The sequence below is a fragment of the Thamnophis sirtalis genome, unplaced genomic scaffold (genome assembly GCF_051295495.1).
Source record: "Thamnophis sirtalis isolate CommonGarterSnake01/CBP01778 unplaced genomic scaffold, rThaSir2_p1.2 scaffold_2, whole genome shotgun sequence".
Lineage (NCBI taxonomy): Eukaryota > Metazoa > Chordata > Lepidosauria > Squamata > Natricidae > Thamnophis > Thamnophis sirtalis.
In genome coordinates, this window is record NW_028261382.1 from 155,387,824 (window position 1) to 155,407,637 (window position 19,814).

The window sequence follows — 19,814 nt, forward strand, 5'->3', positions numbered from 1 at the left end:
CTTCCAGCCAGATGATTTTATGATTTCTGTGAACATGTACATAAGAATCCAAGGTTGCCACATTTTCAATAGAGAGGCAATTACTGGCAGATGTTCTTGAATAGGCCAGATTCAAGTATTACTCAGTTATGGGTATTACATCTTTGCTTCTTGTGGAGCCAAGTAACTTGCCTTTGTATGAGTCTCCAAAGTTCCCAGTGCATCCTTTACTGGACACCCTCTTCACTTGACCCTTTCTGCTACTCCTGATCTGCCAAGTCAACTTCCATTGGTACACTGACAACCAGTTCCTAAGAGTGACAACTCCTCTGAGATTCAGAGACTGAGGTGCCTGATCCAGCAAGTTGCCATTCTTAGACATCTTATGAGTGAGAGGAGTTCGTAATTTATTAATACAAATTATAATAACAGTGGTTATTATGGAGTCCATAAAGTCACTTTGGTTATAGATTATATTTAAAATAAAAACTATGGTTGTAAAGAGCAGTTAAGATCTCAGTATATTTTTGTCTTTATGTGAATTTGTTGTCATATTCTGGAAGATCTTATTATTTGATATTATCACATTCAACATCTGTATTCTCATTCCCTCCTTCCCTTTCCTCAAATGATAGAGATACAATTACAGTTTTCATTCTGACATTACTAGTAATGAGCTTAAAAATGAAATTATTTTATGTTTTTTATCTGAGAATATACATCCACTGCAGCACATTAACATCTGTTTGACTTGGGTGTTCAGAAATCTCATGCAGTAACATACCAGCTTTTAACACCATATATCATCTCTTGAAACATGAGAAGACACAGGAATCAACTATAAAAATATTGCTGTTTCTACAGAGGCCAACATCTAAAGATTGTAAATCTATAGTTAGATTCACCTTTTGCACGATGGACTTTAGTATTTGGGGAGGATGAATCTAACTAGAACCACATGCCAGCAGAAGCACATTTTTTAAATAACCATGCTATGCATGATTCAGTATGGATTTTTAAAGCAGAAATTCAGCTACCCTCAGTTGTTTTTTTAATTCCCACTATCCCTTTTAAGGATTTGTTGTAAAGCCCAACCAAAAATCATCAGGAGTTAGAACCGATCATGCAATCCAGCTCTCTTCCCTCCTCCTTTCCTTTCTGTCTTCATTTTGCAGTATTGTATTTCCACTATTTCCTGGTCTCACAGAAAGAGGCAGTGCTGAGTTAGAAAGACAAAAATAGACCTTTACAGAGAAATATAGGGATCGTAAGTGTGTGTGTGTGTGTTTGTATGCGCGTGTCCGTTTCTTTATGTGTGTGCGTGTTTGTGTGTGAGTGTGTGTGCACGCGCATGCTGGTGAGAGGAAGACAGCATTAGGCTGATTTCCAGGAGGAGCCTTCTCTCTTTTCACTGTGTGTTAGGCATTTTGTACAGATTTTCGTTCTGTTAAAAAACACTTACCTCTTCCGGAAGTTCTTTATATCTCTTTGTGGGAGGAAAAAGAAACCAACTGTGATCAGAAAACGGCCAGAAACCATTTTATTTGAACAACTGGTGGGAAGAAAAAGGAGAGATACCATCACAGGGATATAAATATCTTCTGATAAAAAATATTTGTTTGAATAGAATTATATATCAGTAGTGCAGCCTGACTTCCACCGTGAGGGAGAGCGATGGGGTGTTTGGGCAACAGCAAAACAGAAGACCAGCGTATTGATGAGAAAGCGCAGCGAGAAGCCAACAAAAAAATAGAGAAGCAGTTGCAGAAAGAGCGACTAGCTTATAAAGCCACACACCGTTTGCTTCTGCTGGGTAAGAAGAATGGTTTCTGCGGGGGAGGGGGGGAGAAGAGGGTGCAATAGTGCAGTTAGTTTTTCCGGGGAGGCAGATATTGTAGACAAACTGCTGTTACGTGTAGGAGAAAATGAGATGGAAATAATGCAGTCCTGTTTTATTAACCACAGTGGGTTTAAAATGGAGAGGTTTGACTAAAGTATGTGTAACAATATTTTGAGAGGAGAGAGATGCTTTCAACCTGTGTTTTCCCGTTTTCTCCTCACCCCAATGTATTTACATCATGCATTTTTCTCTTCTTTTTCAGGGGCTGGTGAATCAGGAAAAAGCACTATTGTCAAGCAGATGAGGATCTTGCATGTAAATGGATTTAATTCAGAGTAAGAATTATTAATACGTATGGGGGGGGGGATTTAAAAAGAATCCAAATAGGCCATTTGGAACTCATTAGCCCAAATAGAAGAACTGATATTTGTACACATTTTGTCGGTGTTGCCATTACATGATAAGCATGGACTTTACAATGACGCATATATATTGCAAGAATCATGAATTTGTATTCTCCTTCCCCCCCCCCCCCAAAAATAAAATCTGGTCTTTCTACTGTATTTTACATTGTTGTTACTGCAGTGCTTAATAGGCCCTTGTGTAGCAACAACATGGCGACTACTTACAACAAATACTAAATATTGACTGTATGCATGATTAAAGATATATCATCCATTCATTTGAAATAACTATTACAGAAAAAATATGTAATAATTTTCATCTTCAAATAACATGGCTTATTGTTAATAATATTTCTTTTAGATTTTTTTTAGAATTTAATAATAATTTAGATATGATTGAACTTCTAGAACTGAAGCCATACAACAAAATGAAGTATTTCTGTCCTACATATTTAATTATTTGACTTGCAATATATCATGCGATATTAATCATTTATTTTAGCTAGCTTGTATGCCAAATTGTGTATCAAGATACCAGTATAGTGATTAGGGAAAATAGTTTTTGGCATGGCAAATATTACTTGGTGAACATTTCAGAAATAACTCGAGTAACCAATTGATTTTTGCTGTTGTATACAGAGAAAAGAAACAAAAAATTCTGGATATTCGGAAAAATGTAAAAGATGCAATTGTGGTAAGGCTTTATTATTATTATATACACATTTAGCAATTGGATGAAACAAATTGCCAGATGATGCTAATTGAATTGCTATCAGTATTTAATATGTCCTGTTATTTTTTTTCCTAGACTATAGTTTCAGCAATGAGCACTTTAATACCTCCAGTTCCATTAGCTAACCAAGAAAACCAATTTCGAGCGGATTACATCAAAAGTATAGCTCCACTTTCCGACTTTGACTACACCCAGGTAACATTTCTGTTTCTTTCTCCTTTCCAATTTTCAAAAAGAATAGGAGTGCCTTATTTTCCATTTGTGAGGCCTGGACTTTGTAATAAAATTATAATTAAATTAATTGGTATTGCAATAAGGAAAAAGAAGCTGTTCTGATATAATGCTACATTTTACTTTCCTAAAATATTTAAAAAGATTATAGTAAATAACAGGTATGCAAAACTGCATCAGTTTTCAGTTTTGTGGTTTGTAAAATTTGAGACTGGTTTTAACTTCGCATAGAATGTTGGTGAAAATCAGTGATGCTTTATTATCAGAAAGATTATACTACTTGTAAAAACTGCATTTTCATCCTCATGAAAACTTTGATCCAATATTTTAATTTAGTTTGTGTTAGCCATTCTATAAACCATTGTACAGCTTGTAATAATTTATTTAGAGCAGAGGTTACTTGCATATATTACTCTGACATACACAAATGTTAAGGTTAAAAAATGTAAGCTCACTCCTTTCTTTTAGTCACCTGCATCTATCAGTCTAAATCGAGGAGATCTGCTAATAATTATAGGTAATGCATAGAGCAAGAGGAATTGATGATGAAAAGAACACCATATAAAATTCAGAGTGTACTAGATTTTACTCTCAGAAATCGGAGGCAGATCATAGACTCTAAGTAAGGAATATGTCTTCAAAGATTGTGGTTTTTTTTTAGATTATAGGAAAAGGCATTATACAGAAGGGGAAACAGGGCATAAGACTGAAGATTTGCTGGGAATAGAAAGGAACAGCTACTTCCTATTTCTTTATTGATGTCCTGCAGCCAATAAAATTATTGAATGATTGACAGAAATTTAAGATAGTTTGATTGTGTTCACAGCTGGCAAATAGCAGTAAAATGTTCTTTTCTTTGTTGCACTCATTATGTTGTAAATATAATATGAAAAAAAATACATTCAGGACTACTACTAGAATTGATCAAAATGAATTATGAGGATTCATCTGTAATAACGTAGATTTTTTTGTGCTTCTTCTATATAAGTAACTATATCATTATGTTGTCACTAACTATGAATCCTGAATTTTTTTAGTCTATTTCTCCTGTTTTCTTTTTGGGATAGTATGGGGTTTATTACTAGTTTTATTAAGAATCGCAATACGTTTGTACAACCTCTGTAAGAGACAAATTTGGTAGAGGACTATCTCTTGTTTAGGTTTGTGATATGGTAGAGCTAGTCTATTTTTAAATAAGTATAGTTTAGATATTGTATCTTTGCGTTAAATGTAGCTATTCCGAAAACTGTCCTCATATAGCTCTTTACTTGAAATAATTTGTTAAGCATAATAAACTTTTGTTTTAAGATAGTTAATATTTAACTTCATAACTTTTAAAGCTTCAGTGTTATACCAACTTGGGAAAAGCTATCACTGAATTCAGTGTGATATTTTTTTTTGTACCAGTAATATAGAATTGTCTTTCGTGGTATGCACAACTCTCTTACAAATGCAAATGCCAGAGATACTAATTTAACTTTTAGTTGTATCTGTTTGGTCTAACAATGTTTTTCTCCTGTTCTTTTATTTATTAAAGTTGGTGAATGATATATGGCCTTGACCATGCCATTCTTTTAAAGAGGCAGATTGAAAATGTCCCTATGTCAAATATATTATTCAAATAATGCTTCATCAGAAAATGATAGATTTGGTTTAGATCTAAAAGTAGGAATGTTGCTATAAAGTGAACCTGTTGGTTTTCTAACTAGGAAAAATCAAGTATGTGTATTTAGTAAACCTCTTGGATTGAAGAAACATAGGAGACCTTCTCAAAGAGTGATATGGCAAAGCATTCTAAAAACATTCAAGCATAATAATATAGTAACCTGCTATTAAAAGCAGAGGCATCCGCAGGTGGTGGTTCAAAAAAGTCAAGATGTGACTGCATCTTTAAAGCACCACGTTTTTTTTCTTGTGTGTTATACTCATTGCATACAAATGAGAAGAGATACAGCTTTGATTGCATAGTTATATCTGCCATCTTGACTTTTTTGACTTATACTGTGGATGCCCTGAATAAAAGAGGGAAAAGTCATATTGTAAGCCCCTTGACTCAACTAACACTCTTAGATTCTTAGTCAATATGTATTGCATATAAACATGGGCTAATATTTTTGGGAAGGAATTCCAGAATATCTTAACTGCTTCTAATGCAGAATAACTGTTGTGTAATGCTAACCTAGAATTTGGACAGTTGTTATTTAAATGGGATAAATACATCCGTTCTGTTGAACAACATCCTCAGCAGTGGTATCATTGATACAATGAACTTCCGTTTTGAATCATTCACTTCATTTTAGACGTTACATAGTGGATAATAATTACATTATTATCATTGCTCTCCTTAGGGACTAAGCATCTTTCATGATGGAGTCCCTTCATTTTATTCTTACAACAACAGGCTTATAAGGTAGACTACCTCAAAGCCAATCTGGCTACACCAAAGTCAAGTGCAGGCTGAAACCTATCCCATTACTGCACCTTAATCATTATTCAACCTTAGTATTGTGCATAGGTACAGCCTTTTTGTATTTTAAGTAAAATGCTTAACCACATATTTTTACAAGCACAAATATGTGTAAACTATTGGGAGTCAGATTTGAATTTCTCTACCAGGAAGGAATATATATATATTTCCTTCGGTTATATAATTGTGGTGTCTGAATGCATGTCGAGGGGGAGAAGAGAAAAATATGTATCTTTGTTTACGGAACCTTTGAATGCAATTGGATTTTCCCCCTACTAATTTATTATATAAGTCTGCCACTACATAAATACAGATAAGATTTCAACCATAGTTGAAATTATATTTAAATCAGTTAAATTTAATTTAGAGTAAAATATGATAAGGATCAGGCTGTAGGAATAATCATTTGAAAATGAAGCTCTCCTAAATCATCAAAATGTATTGGGTATAGATTCAGATTGTGTTACTAAGAAATAATATATAGAGCGTTTCTATTCTAATATAAAAAATAGTTTATAGTAGTAAAGTGCAGTAATTCTGACATCAGCACTGGAGTTAGCATTTCTTTATTGCTGCTGTGTTTTCACTTTATTCTATTATTATTCTGTTCTTTGGTACTCATTGCTTATTTTGGAGTTGTTAGTGACTATGTCTGAATGTATATAAAGGATGTTGAAGTATGTTTTGATACAGTAATTATAACTTCAAATTACATTTATATGGATGTGTGTATGTGTGTGTTTTCTGTGCTATAAAACTTTAATTTGGCAAGTAAGTAGTTTTTATACTGTACACAGCTCAGAGTCATATTGCATGACTTGGTGTGCCTTATCACTTATCAATAATTCAGTATGTATTATTTGCAAAAATTAACAAAGCAAATTGTATGAGCTATAGATTACAGTAGTTGAGTCATGGTGGACTTATATGGAGGCTGCCATTATTGAAGTCTTAGTTTTTGGAAGCTCTCGATACTACTGGGAGCATAGCCTCTGGCCTGCTTGCAAGCATCATTAATTGGAGACAAAGTATTGTGGTGGTTCCACTTCTACCTGGATGGGTAGGTCCAGGTGGTGGTATGGGATAGGAAGGTACTTTATTATGGAGTGCCTTAAGATTCTCTATTTTATTCAATATCTACATGAAACCATTGAGTCATCTGTTGGTTGACTTGGTTTCAGGGGAGGTGTGATAATTATACAATATGCAATGTCTCATTTACATATCTCCATGCTTAGCCTATTGGGAGATATGATGGAAGTCATGACCCCATGTCATGACCCAAGTCTTACAATAGGAATAGATTGCATTTGAGATAGTCATTCATACCTTTGTCATTTAGATATTAAATTAGTGTAACTTATTCTATGTAGGCTGTCCTTGAAGACCACTTGGAAACTACATAGTCTAGAACATGGCAGCATGTACATTTCACCTGCAAGACCTACAGTGATTACCAGTAATTTTCCAAGTGAAATTCAAGGTTCAGGTCACTGAGGGCTGGTTATCTTAGAGACTACTTTTCTCCAAGTGTTTCTGCCTACCATAAAACACCATACGACATATCTGGAAAAACGATAGCTTGTTAAGGGTCCAAACCTATCAGGAGATAGGGCATGGGTGGGTGAGGTAGGTGATTATGAGCATTCTTTGTAGCTATTCCCCTGATTTGAAATAGTTTCTCTTCTTGGATGAGTGTGGCACCCTCATGGCTTCCAGATGTAGATGAAAACATGGCTTTTCGGAATGGTTAATTAAAAATAATAGTGACAGGTTAGCAGGTATATTTAAAATAATGGTAATCATTTTAATGTAGTGAAAATAACTAGAAAGGGTTTACAGTTTCAGTGTAATTGTATTTATTTTTATGGTGTTTTATATGTAGGTTCTGTAAGTCATCTAGAGTCCATTTGGTTGTACTCTGATCTCAAACACAGATCGGAGAAGAGTGCCTCAGCCATAATTAAGCACTTAATTAAAACTATGAATAGTACAATACAATAGCAGAGTTGGAAGGGACCTTGGAGGTCTTCTAATCCAACCCCCTGCCTAGGCAGGAAACCCTATACCATTTCAGACAAATGGCTATCCAACATCTTCTTAAAGACTTTTCATTAAACTAGACATACCCAGTTTCTGCAACCGGTGCCTGAGTTCAAATGTAAAATGTAAAAAATTACTGCAGGAAATTCAAATTACAGGTCTTCTAGTATCTACATTAAAGAAAGGAAATAGAGGAAAATATACAAGCCCAACAACGTTTCAACAATGTAATGTTGAACATTGTGTAGTGTATCTACTAATAGGCCTTCAACTCTCCTGTGTGAATATTCCATCAAGCAAATTCAATTGGGATAAGTTTTTATTACATCTTATTGAGTCACACTTTTAGTACCGTAGCATTACATTTCTATCCCTGTGACTCTACATAGCTTTGATTGGCAGGTTTACCAATGGATGATATCCCCCCCCCTTCAGTCCCCACCACATTTTTCATTTCATTTCATCTTCCTTTTTTCTCCAAATTTTTTTCTATTAGTATATTCTAAAATCTCTGTTTCTGCAAAGGAGAACTGAAGCTGTCAACATGTGGAGCATTTCTATAATCTTTTGATTTTTGGATAGCCTGAAAGCAGTAAAAGTGCACTGGTTTGTTGCCTAGCAGCAGCTATGCATATCCATGCACAGGTGCTTCTGAAAGTGGGAGAGGAGTGGAAAGAAGAGGAGGAAAAAGAACCGCAAGATCAGGAGGGACTTCCTCTGTTCTTTGTTTCATAATACCAGTCTTTTCCTAAGTGTGCTGCCTTGAATATTTACTTATGAAAAATGAGAAAAGTAGAAACATGAACCTTTCTCTGAGGAATCTCTAAGCAGTAACATTTATGGATCAGGTTTACTTTCTTAATCTCTGCTCTCCATCTCTAGAGTCTAATTCGTCCAAGAAGATGACAGTGGCACAGTCTATTCTCTGAAACTGGCTAGGGATATTGTTAATTTTTCTTACAGATGATAACATTTGGCTCATAAAAATTGCTTCTGGTCATTCCTGGTGGGGCCTAGATCTGATTCCTATTCATATGGTTACCAAATCCAGACTGCAGCAATCAAGACAACCAGTAGATGATGTCTTAGAAATATACTATATTGCTGCCATATAGTAGTGAAAAATTTTATAGCCTTGATTTGATAGTCCTTTCTGAAAAATTAATGGCTTGTTTATTTTATGTTACGCATATAGAGGTATCTTTCAACTTATGTCTGTAAACCACATTCCCAATTTCTTTAAGTTAACTGAGTTGTTGTCTCAAGAACATAGATCTCACTGCTTGAAAGCACTGAGAGTCACCTAAGAATTATGCCCATCCTCTATGGTTCAGTTTTCCTTAAAAATTCCTTTGTTATAGCAATAGTAAGTAAATCAAAGTTAATGAATATGTTAGTGCAGGCAAAAAGTATTTAAAGATAATTCTTCTAAAGAGAGTCAAATGCTCTGGAAGATTGAATCCAGTACACCTGTATTATCTGGTTTACCTCCTTTGAAAGCATTCTTCAGCTTCAGATAACAAATTAAATCATTTGCTCTCTAGAGCAATTAACTCACCCCACCATTTTCTAAGTCTTACAGGCTGTCACAAAGAAAGCATTCATATCTGATTCCTGGAGATAGAGAGCAGGCCAATAAAAAAATGAAGAACAAAGTTGGTGTGTGTGTAAATCTAATGCCAACTACAGTAATATAAAGTTTTTAAAAAAGAAATCAGAGCAAGCTAAAAATGCAAGAAAGAAAAAAGGGAAAATACAAGGAAATAGCTCCCAATCTTCTTTACTGTAGTACAATTATAAATTCTTACTTTATGATTACAACATAATTCTGTTCTGTATAATCATCAAAACCATATTTTTTAAAAGTTCTTATTTGTTTGTCTTATACAAAAATACATAAGTGGTTTTGAGTCAGTAAAAAAGATAGATACTGTCTTTTCTTTAATTTAGCCATCCATCATATTTACCAACCATTCCTCGATTGTGGGTAGCGCCAAATTTTCCCATTCTTATGCATGTAGTAATCACAATAACAGGAGCCAGTTTGCTCTAGTAATTAAGACACCAGGCTAGAAACAAGCTGTGAGTGCTCGTCCTGTGCTAGGCATAAAAGCCAATTGGGGGACTGTCAATCTCCCTCAGCCCAACTCACTTCACAAGGTTGTGATTGTGGGAAAATAGGAGGAGAAAGTAATATTAGTTACGTCTGCCACCTTGAATTAGTATAAAGAAATAAAAGTGGGATAAGAAGCTAATTAATAAATTATATATTCATTTTTAAAAGACTCTGAATCAGTAAATGTATGTGCATTCAGAATTTTATACTTTTTTACACTTTCACCATACTTGTTATACACATTTCCAACATAAATATGAAGCTCCTTTATATATTCTAGACAATTTCCCTGTGACATATACCCATAGTACATTATTTTATAGAAGTTCCCTTTTATAAGAAATGGATGGTCTAGTGGTCAATAGATAGATAAATATTTATTTTTAAAGTGAAAAATAACTATTTCAAATATGAAGTTAATTTTATAAGCAGGCGGAAAGATGCTGAAGATTTAAAAGGTGACAGAATTATGGCAGAGTGGAACATTGATGGCCCTAAGGGCAGCTGAGGGAACAGAAGGAAAGGAAGGTGATGGGGAGCAGAAGTGACATATACCAGACTTGTACGCATTTTGTTTTATCAAAAGCCAGGAATAGCCATATGTTCCCAGTTTCTGTTCTGTCGTTTTAAAGATGTGTATGTATATGGAATGCTTAATGTCTAAAAGTGCTTATAAAGTTTAGAACATTGGTGACTTTCAAATTTCCTGACTTCCAAACTCAAAGGGCAATATATGGGGTCTACATCAACAGGGGAATAGTGTCTAAATCATAGGAAGTACAAGTAGTGCTTAACATGCAACCACATTGAACCTAGAATTTTTATTGCTAAGTGAGACAGTTGTTAAGTGAACCGTGCTCCATTGTATGACTTTTCTTGCCACAGTTGTTAAGTGAATGATTCCCCATGATTTTACTTGTCAGAAGTTTGCAAAAGATGATTGCATGACCCCAGTACGCGGCAACCATCATAAATATGAGTCAATTGCCAAGCATCTGAATTTTGATTACACGACCATGAGAATATTGCAATGGTCATAAGGGTAGAAAACAGTTATAAGTCACTTTTTACAGTGCTGTTGAAATTTCTAACAGTCCCTAAATGAACTGTTGTAAATCGAGGACTACCTGTAACTGTTCCATTTTATTTTGCACAGGTTAGACCTCAGCTCCAGTATGGTATCCAGTTGTGAGTACCATTCAGATAAATTAGAACAGAAGGAGGGTGCCAAGGGTGATCTAGACAGAAGTTAATTTCTATGGAGTCATAGCAAAGAAATTTCAAGCATCTGCGCTTCAGAAGAGAAAATGCAAGATAGCTGAACTATATTACACAAAAGAAAATCAGAAACTGGTCTTTTTCATATTGATGTGCTGAACATGAAGCAGTGAATTGCAACTATAGGAAGCCTGATCCCAGCTGACTGATAGGGGGAAAAATAACAGTAAGCAGTTCAGTGGTAAAAATAGTTATGGGTGTGTTCATTGGTTATATTCAGGCAGAATAGCTATATCTCAGGGCTGGTTTAATTTGGATTCATGCACTTAGTAGAATGATTGAACGTGATGATATCTCTGATCTGTTCCACTTTATATCATATCTCATCACTTCTCCATGGGCCAGGAAGGCAAATATTGCTATATCCAAGTAGTGTTTGAGAGGTACTGTATGTTGACAGTTTCTCTGCAGCTTTTTGGAGGACTAGGTTGTCAACAAAGATCTAGTTAGCTGGATTTAAGTGTTCCCAAAACATGATTGTGTATAATGAATGTAATCTGTACAATTATGAATCTATTTGGCTTAAATTCAGCTATTGAAGATTTAATTGACTGAGTCAAGTGATCTCTTTTCGGTTATTTCCATAACCCTCTCCCTAATAAATTCACTCCAGAAATAAACACCCTGGAATTTCTTTTGCTAGTTATTTTAATGTTTGGTCCATTATTAGAGCTGTTAGAAAAATAATCTCAATTGATGCATAATACTGAAAAACATAAAACTTTCAAATTCTTTTTCTAAGGATATTTATAAACATTCACTGTAAATTTAACAATTCAAAGCTAGCAATATTTTCCTGATTCAGTATTGACCATGAACAATATAAAGAAAAAATCAGGAGGAATACATTATAATAAAATTATGACATATACCCCCTCTAGTTTTTTATTTTTTTAAAAAATGTGGGATTTTTATATGAAAGCTTCTTAGTTCAGCTAGAAGATAGCTAGGTAGCAAAATGCTAGCTTTTGTTGCCAACTGGCATAGTGGAGGAAAAATAGTAGAAATCAGTAAGACTTTTTCGTTGCTCTGAAAAAATTTACAAAAGTGCAGTATGTTACTGTATACATAATTAATATTGCTTTATTAAAATTCTGTAATGTCAAATGATCTTCCCAATGTTGCTATGATCCACCTTTTCCTTTTTTTTGCAGTAAATGCTTTTCTGTGATTTTGCGTGTTGCTGGGTTATTTTTCAGCCTGTTTCTCCATTGGTAGTTGTTGCAAAGCAATTGTTCATGTCAACAACTTGTTCTGGATTTCTTTCTCATGTGCCCTCAATTCTCTACCATGGTAACATTGTTAGGGCTCTTCCACTTGAATCCTAGTGTAGCAGCTGGGGAGCACTATTGTTTAATAAATGGTGTTCACTAGAGAAACAGTGACGATATCAGCTGCTAATACATTTACATGGGAATTTTCAAGTACACAGTGCTCTTTTATTTTAAAGCTAAACAGGTCTCATTATTCCCCAGGCAGAAGATTGCGTGTCATCAACATGTAGAGTTTCCAGAGAAGGGTAAGATAGAAGTGAAATATATATCCCAGCTTTGTTTTTCTTTTTTCTATTTAAGCTCAAACTGGATTTATTTATTTATTTATGACATTTGTAACATATTATAACCAATTTTAGACAACTTCCAATCTAAATAAGAACATAAAAACCATATTAAAACTATAAAACTAAGCACATCAAAAATATCAAAAGGATAATCATCTGTAGATATTCTTAATCATCCAAGTCATGGTTGTCCCAAAGTTGCTTTTAAAAAGATAACTGGACTTTCTGGATTTTTTTCTTTGAAAATATTTTGCTTCTCATCCAAGAAGCTTCTTCTGTTCAAAAAGCACATTTGGGACAAAAGGATGTTCAGGAAACTGAAAGCAAGAAACCTCTATACCAGTGGTTCACCACCTTTTTTTTGGCCATGCCCACCTAAGCATCTTTAAAATCCTGATGCCCCCCTGTGACATATAATTCTTACTTTACTCAAAAAGTGAACTCTACTCACGTGGAGGAAGGCTAAAAGACCATTAACTTGGTTTAAACAAGGTTCAAATTGCCCCTATTAAAAATCAAATTGCTCCCCTGTGGGGCGTGAGCCCCACATTGGGAACCACTGCACTATACAATTAACTATGGGTTTGATTCAAATGTTGTATGATACTGACTAGTTCAAAAGTTTTGGAGGTCATAAAAATGGTTTCTAGGCTGTCTTTGAAGCCCTACTAGCTGGAATATATAAAACCATTTCTATACAAGTAATCTTCAATTTATGACCATTCGTTTAACAACTATACAAAGTTAACAGTGTTGAAAAAAGTGACTTTTCACCTGTCTTAGAGCTTATGACTATCTCAGTGATCCATGGTCACTTGATACAAATTCATAATGATTTCAACTGCACAGGCACATTATATGTGGTAGCTTGCTCAGTAGTAGTAACTCTGAGATGGATCTTGGAGTTCTAGTGGGCAACCATTTAAATATGAGCTAGCAGTGTGCAGCAGCTGCCAAAAAAGCCAACATAGTTCTAGGCTGCATAAACAGAGGAATAGAATCAAGATCACATTACCTTACCATATGTTTGCAGGTGTTAATACCATTTTATAATGCCTTGGTAAGGCCACACTTGGAATATTGCATCCAGTTTTGGTCACCACAATGTAAAAAAGATACGGAGACTCTAGAAAAAGTGCAGAGAAGAGCAACAAAGATGATTAGGGGACTGGAGACTAAAACATATGAAGAACGGTTGCAGGAACTGGGTATATCTAGTTTCATGAAAAGAAGGACTAGGGGAGTTATGATAGCAGTGTTCCGATATCCCAGGGGCTGTCACAAAGAAGAGGGAGTCAAACTATTATCCAAAGCACCTGAGAGTAGGACAAGAAGCAATGGGTGGAAACAAATCAAGGAGAGAAGCAACTTAGAACTAAGGAGAAATTTCCTGACAGTTAGAACAATTAATCAATGGAATAACTTGCCTCCAGAAGTTGTGAATGCTCCAACACTGGACATTTTTAAGAATAAGTTGGATATGGATTTGTCTGAAGTGGTGTAGGGTTTTCTGCCTAAGCAGGGGGCTGGACTAGAAGACCTTCGAGGTCCCAAATCTGTTATTCTAGTCTATCTTGGGTTTGCGTGATCACTATTTGTGACCTTCCCAGGAGGTTTCAGACAAACAAAGTCAATGGGGGAAGCTGATTTTGCTTAACAGTTGTATGATTTGCCTAATGACCATAGTGATTCATTTAATGACCATGGCGAAAGAGGTCATAAAATTGGATGTGATTCACTTAATGACCACAAGTTCCAGTCCCAATTGTGGTTGTAATTTGAAGACTATCTGTATTTGCCAGTGATCTTCAAGATCCTATTCCTACCCGTTTCCCTGAAAATAAGACCTCCCCAGATAATAAGCCCAATTGGGCTTTTTAGTGCATGAGCTGAAAATAAGCCCTCCCTGGAAATATTGCAACACAGTAGCAGCCATGAGTGACCACGCTCTCTGCCTTCTGCAGTGCAAAAATAATAAGGCCTCCCTGAAAATAAGGTCAAGCACTAATTCGGGGGTCAAAAGTAAAGTAAAGTAAAGTAAAGTAAAGGTTATCTTTAAAATCCAACAAGTTTCCAAAGAGATTATTAAAGTGCATCCTACACAAAGATAGTTCTTTAGACTTTCATGAATTACAACTGTCAACAATTCTAATCACCCAGAAAATGGTGTAGCAGAGGTCAGCAAAAGATCCAGCCTTTCTGTTTTTGTACAACCCACAAGCTAGAAATGGAAGGGCATGCATGCAAAGGCCAGAACACCAGGCCTCATCTGAGTTCCTGAATGAAGAGTGGGGCCAGGATGTCGCGGGTGGTAGCCTATCAGCAGTCTCCATCTTGGCAGTGCAGTATAGTCCAATGGCTGCCATGCTCCTTGGCCATGCTTGCAAGCTGTCCCCATGGATGTAAAGGAACAGTAGGATCTGGCCCTTTATCGAAATAGTTTGCTGACTCCTAGCTTAGAGATCCACAGGCAATTCTCACCTAGTAATCATTGAGAATTGAAATGAAAACAGGATTTTCTTGATCATGCTTGACTTGCTGGGATTTATTTTTATAAGAGAATAACATTTCCTCTTGGTGTATAAATGTGCCTTAGTGACCTGGTTGACCAAATCTATCCAAATAAAAGCAACAATTAAACAAACTGCAGAAACAAGGAAAGATATTTCAACATTTAATTGAAATCTTATAACAGAAGGTTTTCTGGCACTTATTTGTAATTATAGATGAAGCAGGACTCAGAAACTGAACAAGTTAGATTGTTTGATTAAATAGTTGCAGAATGTATATCCTGTAGTAGATTTGCAACTGTGAGAATTTCAGTGGAAGAAAAATATTAAATTCATACTGTATATTTCACTTAGAAAAAAAGCCATAAAATGTTCTGTCATTAGTACATTTTTATCCTAATCACTAAAATGGATACGACATTTTCTAAAAATGATTGGAAGTGTAAGGATAAGGTCAGATCACTTTTTTCAAGTCTGGTGGCTATGTTGTGAAGCTTAACAGATTTCGAAAGTGATTCATTTCAGACTGAAACAAAACTTAAAAGTAGAATCTACTTTTCAACCTCCAATTTTCTTACTAAATTTTACTGAACAGAAAATCCCACACTACAACTGAATTAGCTCTGTATATCATAAATACTGTGAGGATGTTTTCTGCCTCCTATTGCAAACAAAGTTTGATCTCTCTAATAGAAGAATGACTAACCATTGTTGGAGTGTGTTTCTATGACCAGAATAATTTTATACTTTAAAATAAATTTGACATACAATTTAATTGAAATAGGAAACAATTTCTAGATTACAATTTAATATAGATTCATTTTATAATTAACATTTTGACATTTATATTGTGTCTAGTTTACAGTCATTATGAATTTCCAGATTTTTAGAATGATGTAATCAGTTACTTACAATGAACTAATGATATATTGAAAAATTATAGTTTCTATAATATGTGTAACCCCCTTTTTTCTAACCTTGTATCTTTTTTTGTTCTTTTTCTTTGTTTATATTTTTCCCTTAAAATTGTCAATAAAAATATGTTTGAAACAAATATAACCTAAGGATATGCATATACTATAGTATTTGTTCATAACTGTTTTATCCAAAACCAGCCAACTACTATAATTAATCAGCTTATAATCACAATTGGGACCAGAACTGTTCTTATTAAACAAAGTGATGTTGAATCACCTGATTTTATGACCTTGTTTGCTATGGTGATTAAGCAAATTATTGCAGTTGTTAAGTGAATCATGTAGTCATTAAACGAATCTGGCTTTCCCTATCAACTTTGTAGAAGTCAGCTGGTAAGGTTGGAAATAGCAATCACATGATCCTGGGACACGGCAACCATCATAAACATACACTGGTTGCTAAGTGCTTAAATCTTGATCACGTGACCACTGGGGATACTGCAACAGTTGTAAGTGTGAGAACTCACTGTATATTTTTTTCTATTTGAATCGTTGGATAACTTCAATGGAGTATAGAAAATTTACCCCCCAAAATAATAGGAAGCTAATATTTTTGTGTACATTAGAAAACAAGTGTCATTTGCATCATCATGGCACACACTAGAAGCTTTGTTATATGGAGGCAGTGTCACAATACACAAGAAGGGTGGAGTTTGTACTGTGATGGTGCAATGCTCATTTTTTTCATATGGCACACTTCTCCGATGTCTCCAATATAACAGGAAAAAAAACCTCCACAAAAATCCCTTCATGTAATTAGAACTAGTTCGATATATTAAGGAGGAGATGTACATTTCCACTGCTTCCTCATTCATTTTTGTTTATGAAGGCTTATCATACACTTGTAGCTTATATATTTTTTGCTGTTTATATTTTTATAAAGTAATGAATGGATTTTTATGCTTTATTAAAAAAGAAGGGATACAATATTATTAATCTTACACAGAACCAAAGTGGGATTTTATGAATAGTAGTTCCCACAAACAGGAATCTTTGTCCTGATATCACCAGCTCCCAGTCAACGAGTGATCAGGTGATGGCAAAATTTTCCATCCATATGGTTATTGGATGCAGTTATTACTGCAACTTTGATGAAAGAAATGTAAAAAGGACAACTTTATTGATTTAGGACATAAAATTGACTCCATGTAATTTATCTGTTTTCAATATTTAGGGTATTGTCACCCACTGACTGTATAATGTGAACATGTTGTAATATGCACAGAGAAGAACAAACGTCAAGAATTATAATTGTAACCCCCTTCCTCATTTAGTTAAAAACACTGTCGTGAAGAATTATAATAAACTGTGAATTTGCATGCATGCAGCTTCGGTTTGCACATTTGTTTTTATGGTTTAGGAAAGGTCAATTTCACATATCTGCATTATGTTGCAAGATCCTAAAAAATAATAAGCTTCATTTTAACATTTCATTAGATGTGACAATAATTTTCCCCATAGAATAGTTTGTTTTTCAAAACAAGCTCTTCAGGGAAGGAAGTTTAAAGCAGTTGGTAATTGTTCCTGTAGATACTAACGAACTTTGCCCAACGCATAATAAGTATATTGTGCTACTACTAGTTTAGAAACTTTTATTGTACCAGGTTTTCATGAAGCTTGAACAGAATGTGCGGCAGACTGATCATCATTACTGTGGTGCTAGCTAACATGAATTGAATTCGATAAACTACTTAGTATGAGCTTTGAATTATTAACCTAAGTTTGGGCAAAGTGAGAGAAGGGAATACAATTTATATAATATATGACTTTAAGGGCCTTGAAACATGTATGATAAAATAGATTATATAAATAGATATGAATGTTTTCTAGAATCTAAATCGTAAAATTTATACATATTCATAAGTAGTGAATATGACAATTATTTGAGTCATAAACTAAATACCGTATTTTTTGGACTATAAGATGCACTGAAATATAAGGTGCATCAAGATTTTGAAGAGGTAAATTTTAAAAAAAAGTTTTTGCACTTTGCAGGACTCCCAAACCTTCTGCATGCCTCGTTTTTTGTGAAAAATGGGGCATACAGAGAGTTTGAGAGGCCTGCAAAGTACTCCTGGGGGCTGGGGTAGGGCAAAAACAAGCAAAAAATGGCCTGTTTTTTGTGAAAAAGAGCTAGTTTTTTTTTAAGGGCATGCATATGCTTTGGGAGACTTGTAGAGTGCTCCTGGAGGCTTGGGAGGGCAAAAACGGGCAAAAATGGCCTGTCTTTTGCTCAGTTTTGCCCTCCCAGCCCCCAGGAGCACTTTGCAGGCCGCCCAAAGCCTATGCACATCCATTTTTGCAGGGGGGGGCGGTCAGGAGGCCAAAAATGCTGTATTCAGTGTATAAGGCGCAGCCAGATTTTCACCCTCTTTTTGGGAGGAAAAAGGTGTGTCTTATACTCAAAAAATACGGTAACCAACAATGTTTAAGTGTGCAAAAACTGTCAGCATATTCACTACAAATGTCTAAAGATGTGGAGCTTTCAGGTCTAAGGCTGAACATGCAGAAAGCTTCACTCAGTTCAGGTTTGAGTGGAGGATTCCATGGCTACAACCCAAAATAAGAAGTTCACCATAATCCCTTTCAGGCATTTGTATAACTACTGCCAGCAGCACCTATATGACATGCACAAAGGAGGATGCTTTAAAGCAGTGGTCCCCAACCCCCGGTCCGCGGACCGGTGCCGGGCCGTGGAGTACCTGGCACCGGGCCGCGCAGCGGCCGGGGGCCATGCAACGGCCGACTCTTCACTCATGCAGCGCCGTCGCCGGAGGGGGGGAGCTGCGCAGAAGCACAGGAGCAAGTGAGGCGAGGAGGAAGAATCCCCCGCTACTACACCACCACCTCCCCGAGTCAGCCGTCCCCTCAGTGAATGCCTCCGCCTCTTTCTCCTTTCTCGCCTCAGTCGGCTCGCCTGGAAGCGAGGCGAGGAGGGGGCGGACTATGAGCTGGAAGCGGAGCCCTTGGAGGCCCTGGCGGCTTCCCCGGCGGTCGTTGCTGGCCGCTCTCTTCTTTTTCTCGCTGTCCTCCTCGGCTCAGTCGTCTCCGAGTTGCCCAGGGAGGGGCGGCGTGCCCGGGACGGAGACGGCGCTTCCCCGCCCGGCCTTGGCTTGTGAGAAGGAACGGCGGGAGAGGCGGGCGAGGTAGAGAGAGAGAGAGAGAGAGAGAGAGAGGTAGAGAGAGAGAGGTAGAGAGAGGTAGAGAGAGAGAGAGGTAGAGAGAGAGAGAGGTAGAGAGAGAGAGAGGTAGAGAGAGAGAGAGAGAGAGAGGTAGAGAGAGGGAGAGAGAGAGAGAGAGAGGAGAGAGAGAGAGAGAGAGAGAGAGGGAGAGAGAGAGAGAGGAGAGAGAGAGAGGTAGAGAGAGGGAGAGAGAGAGAGAGGTAGAGAGAGAGAGAGAGAGAGAGAGAGAGAGGTAGAGAGAGAGAGGTAGAGAGAGGGAGAGAGAGAGAGGGAGAGAGAGAGAGAGAGAGAGGGGAGAGAGAGAGGAGAGAGAGAGAGAGGGAGAGAGAGAGAGAGAGGTAGAGAGAGGGAGAGGGAGAGGAGAGAGGAGAGAGAGAGAGAGAGAGAGAGAGAGAGAGAGAGAGAGAGAGAGAGAGAGGTAGAGGAGGGAGAGAGAGAAGAGGGAGAGAGAGAGAGAGAGAGGGAGAGAGAGAGAGAGAGAGAGGGAGAGAGA

The 19,814-nt window shown here is 36.4% G+C and overlaps 1 protein-coding gene across 1 annotated transcript in view; it reads left to right on the top strand.

Moving 5' to 3' along the window:
• The first annotated feature begins 1,306 nt into the window (after window positions 1–1,306).
• LOC148049241 (guanine nucleotide-binding protein G(olf) subunit alpha-like) overlaps window positions 1,307–19,814 on the top strand; it is a 20,606-nt gene continuing 2,098 nt past the window's right edge. The window contains exons 1-4 of the mRNA XM_087703582.1: window positions 1,307–1,792; window positions 2,082–2,154; window positions 2,863–2,917; window positions 3,032–3,151. Of these exons, the coding sequence (XP_087559708.1) occupies window positions 1,654–1,792; window positions 2,082–2,154; window positions 2,863–2,917; window positions 3,032–3,151 (387 nt within the window). The 5' untranslated portion in view covers window positions 1,307–1,653. The remainder of the gene's footprint in view (window positions 1,793–2,081; window positions 2,155–2,862; window positions 2,918–3,031; window positions 3,152–19,814) is intronic.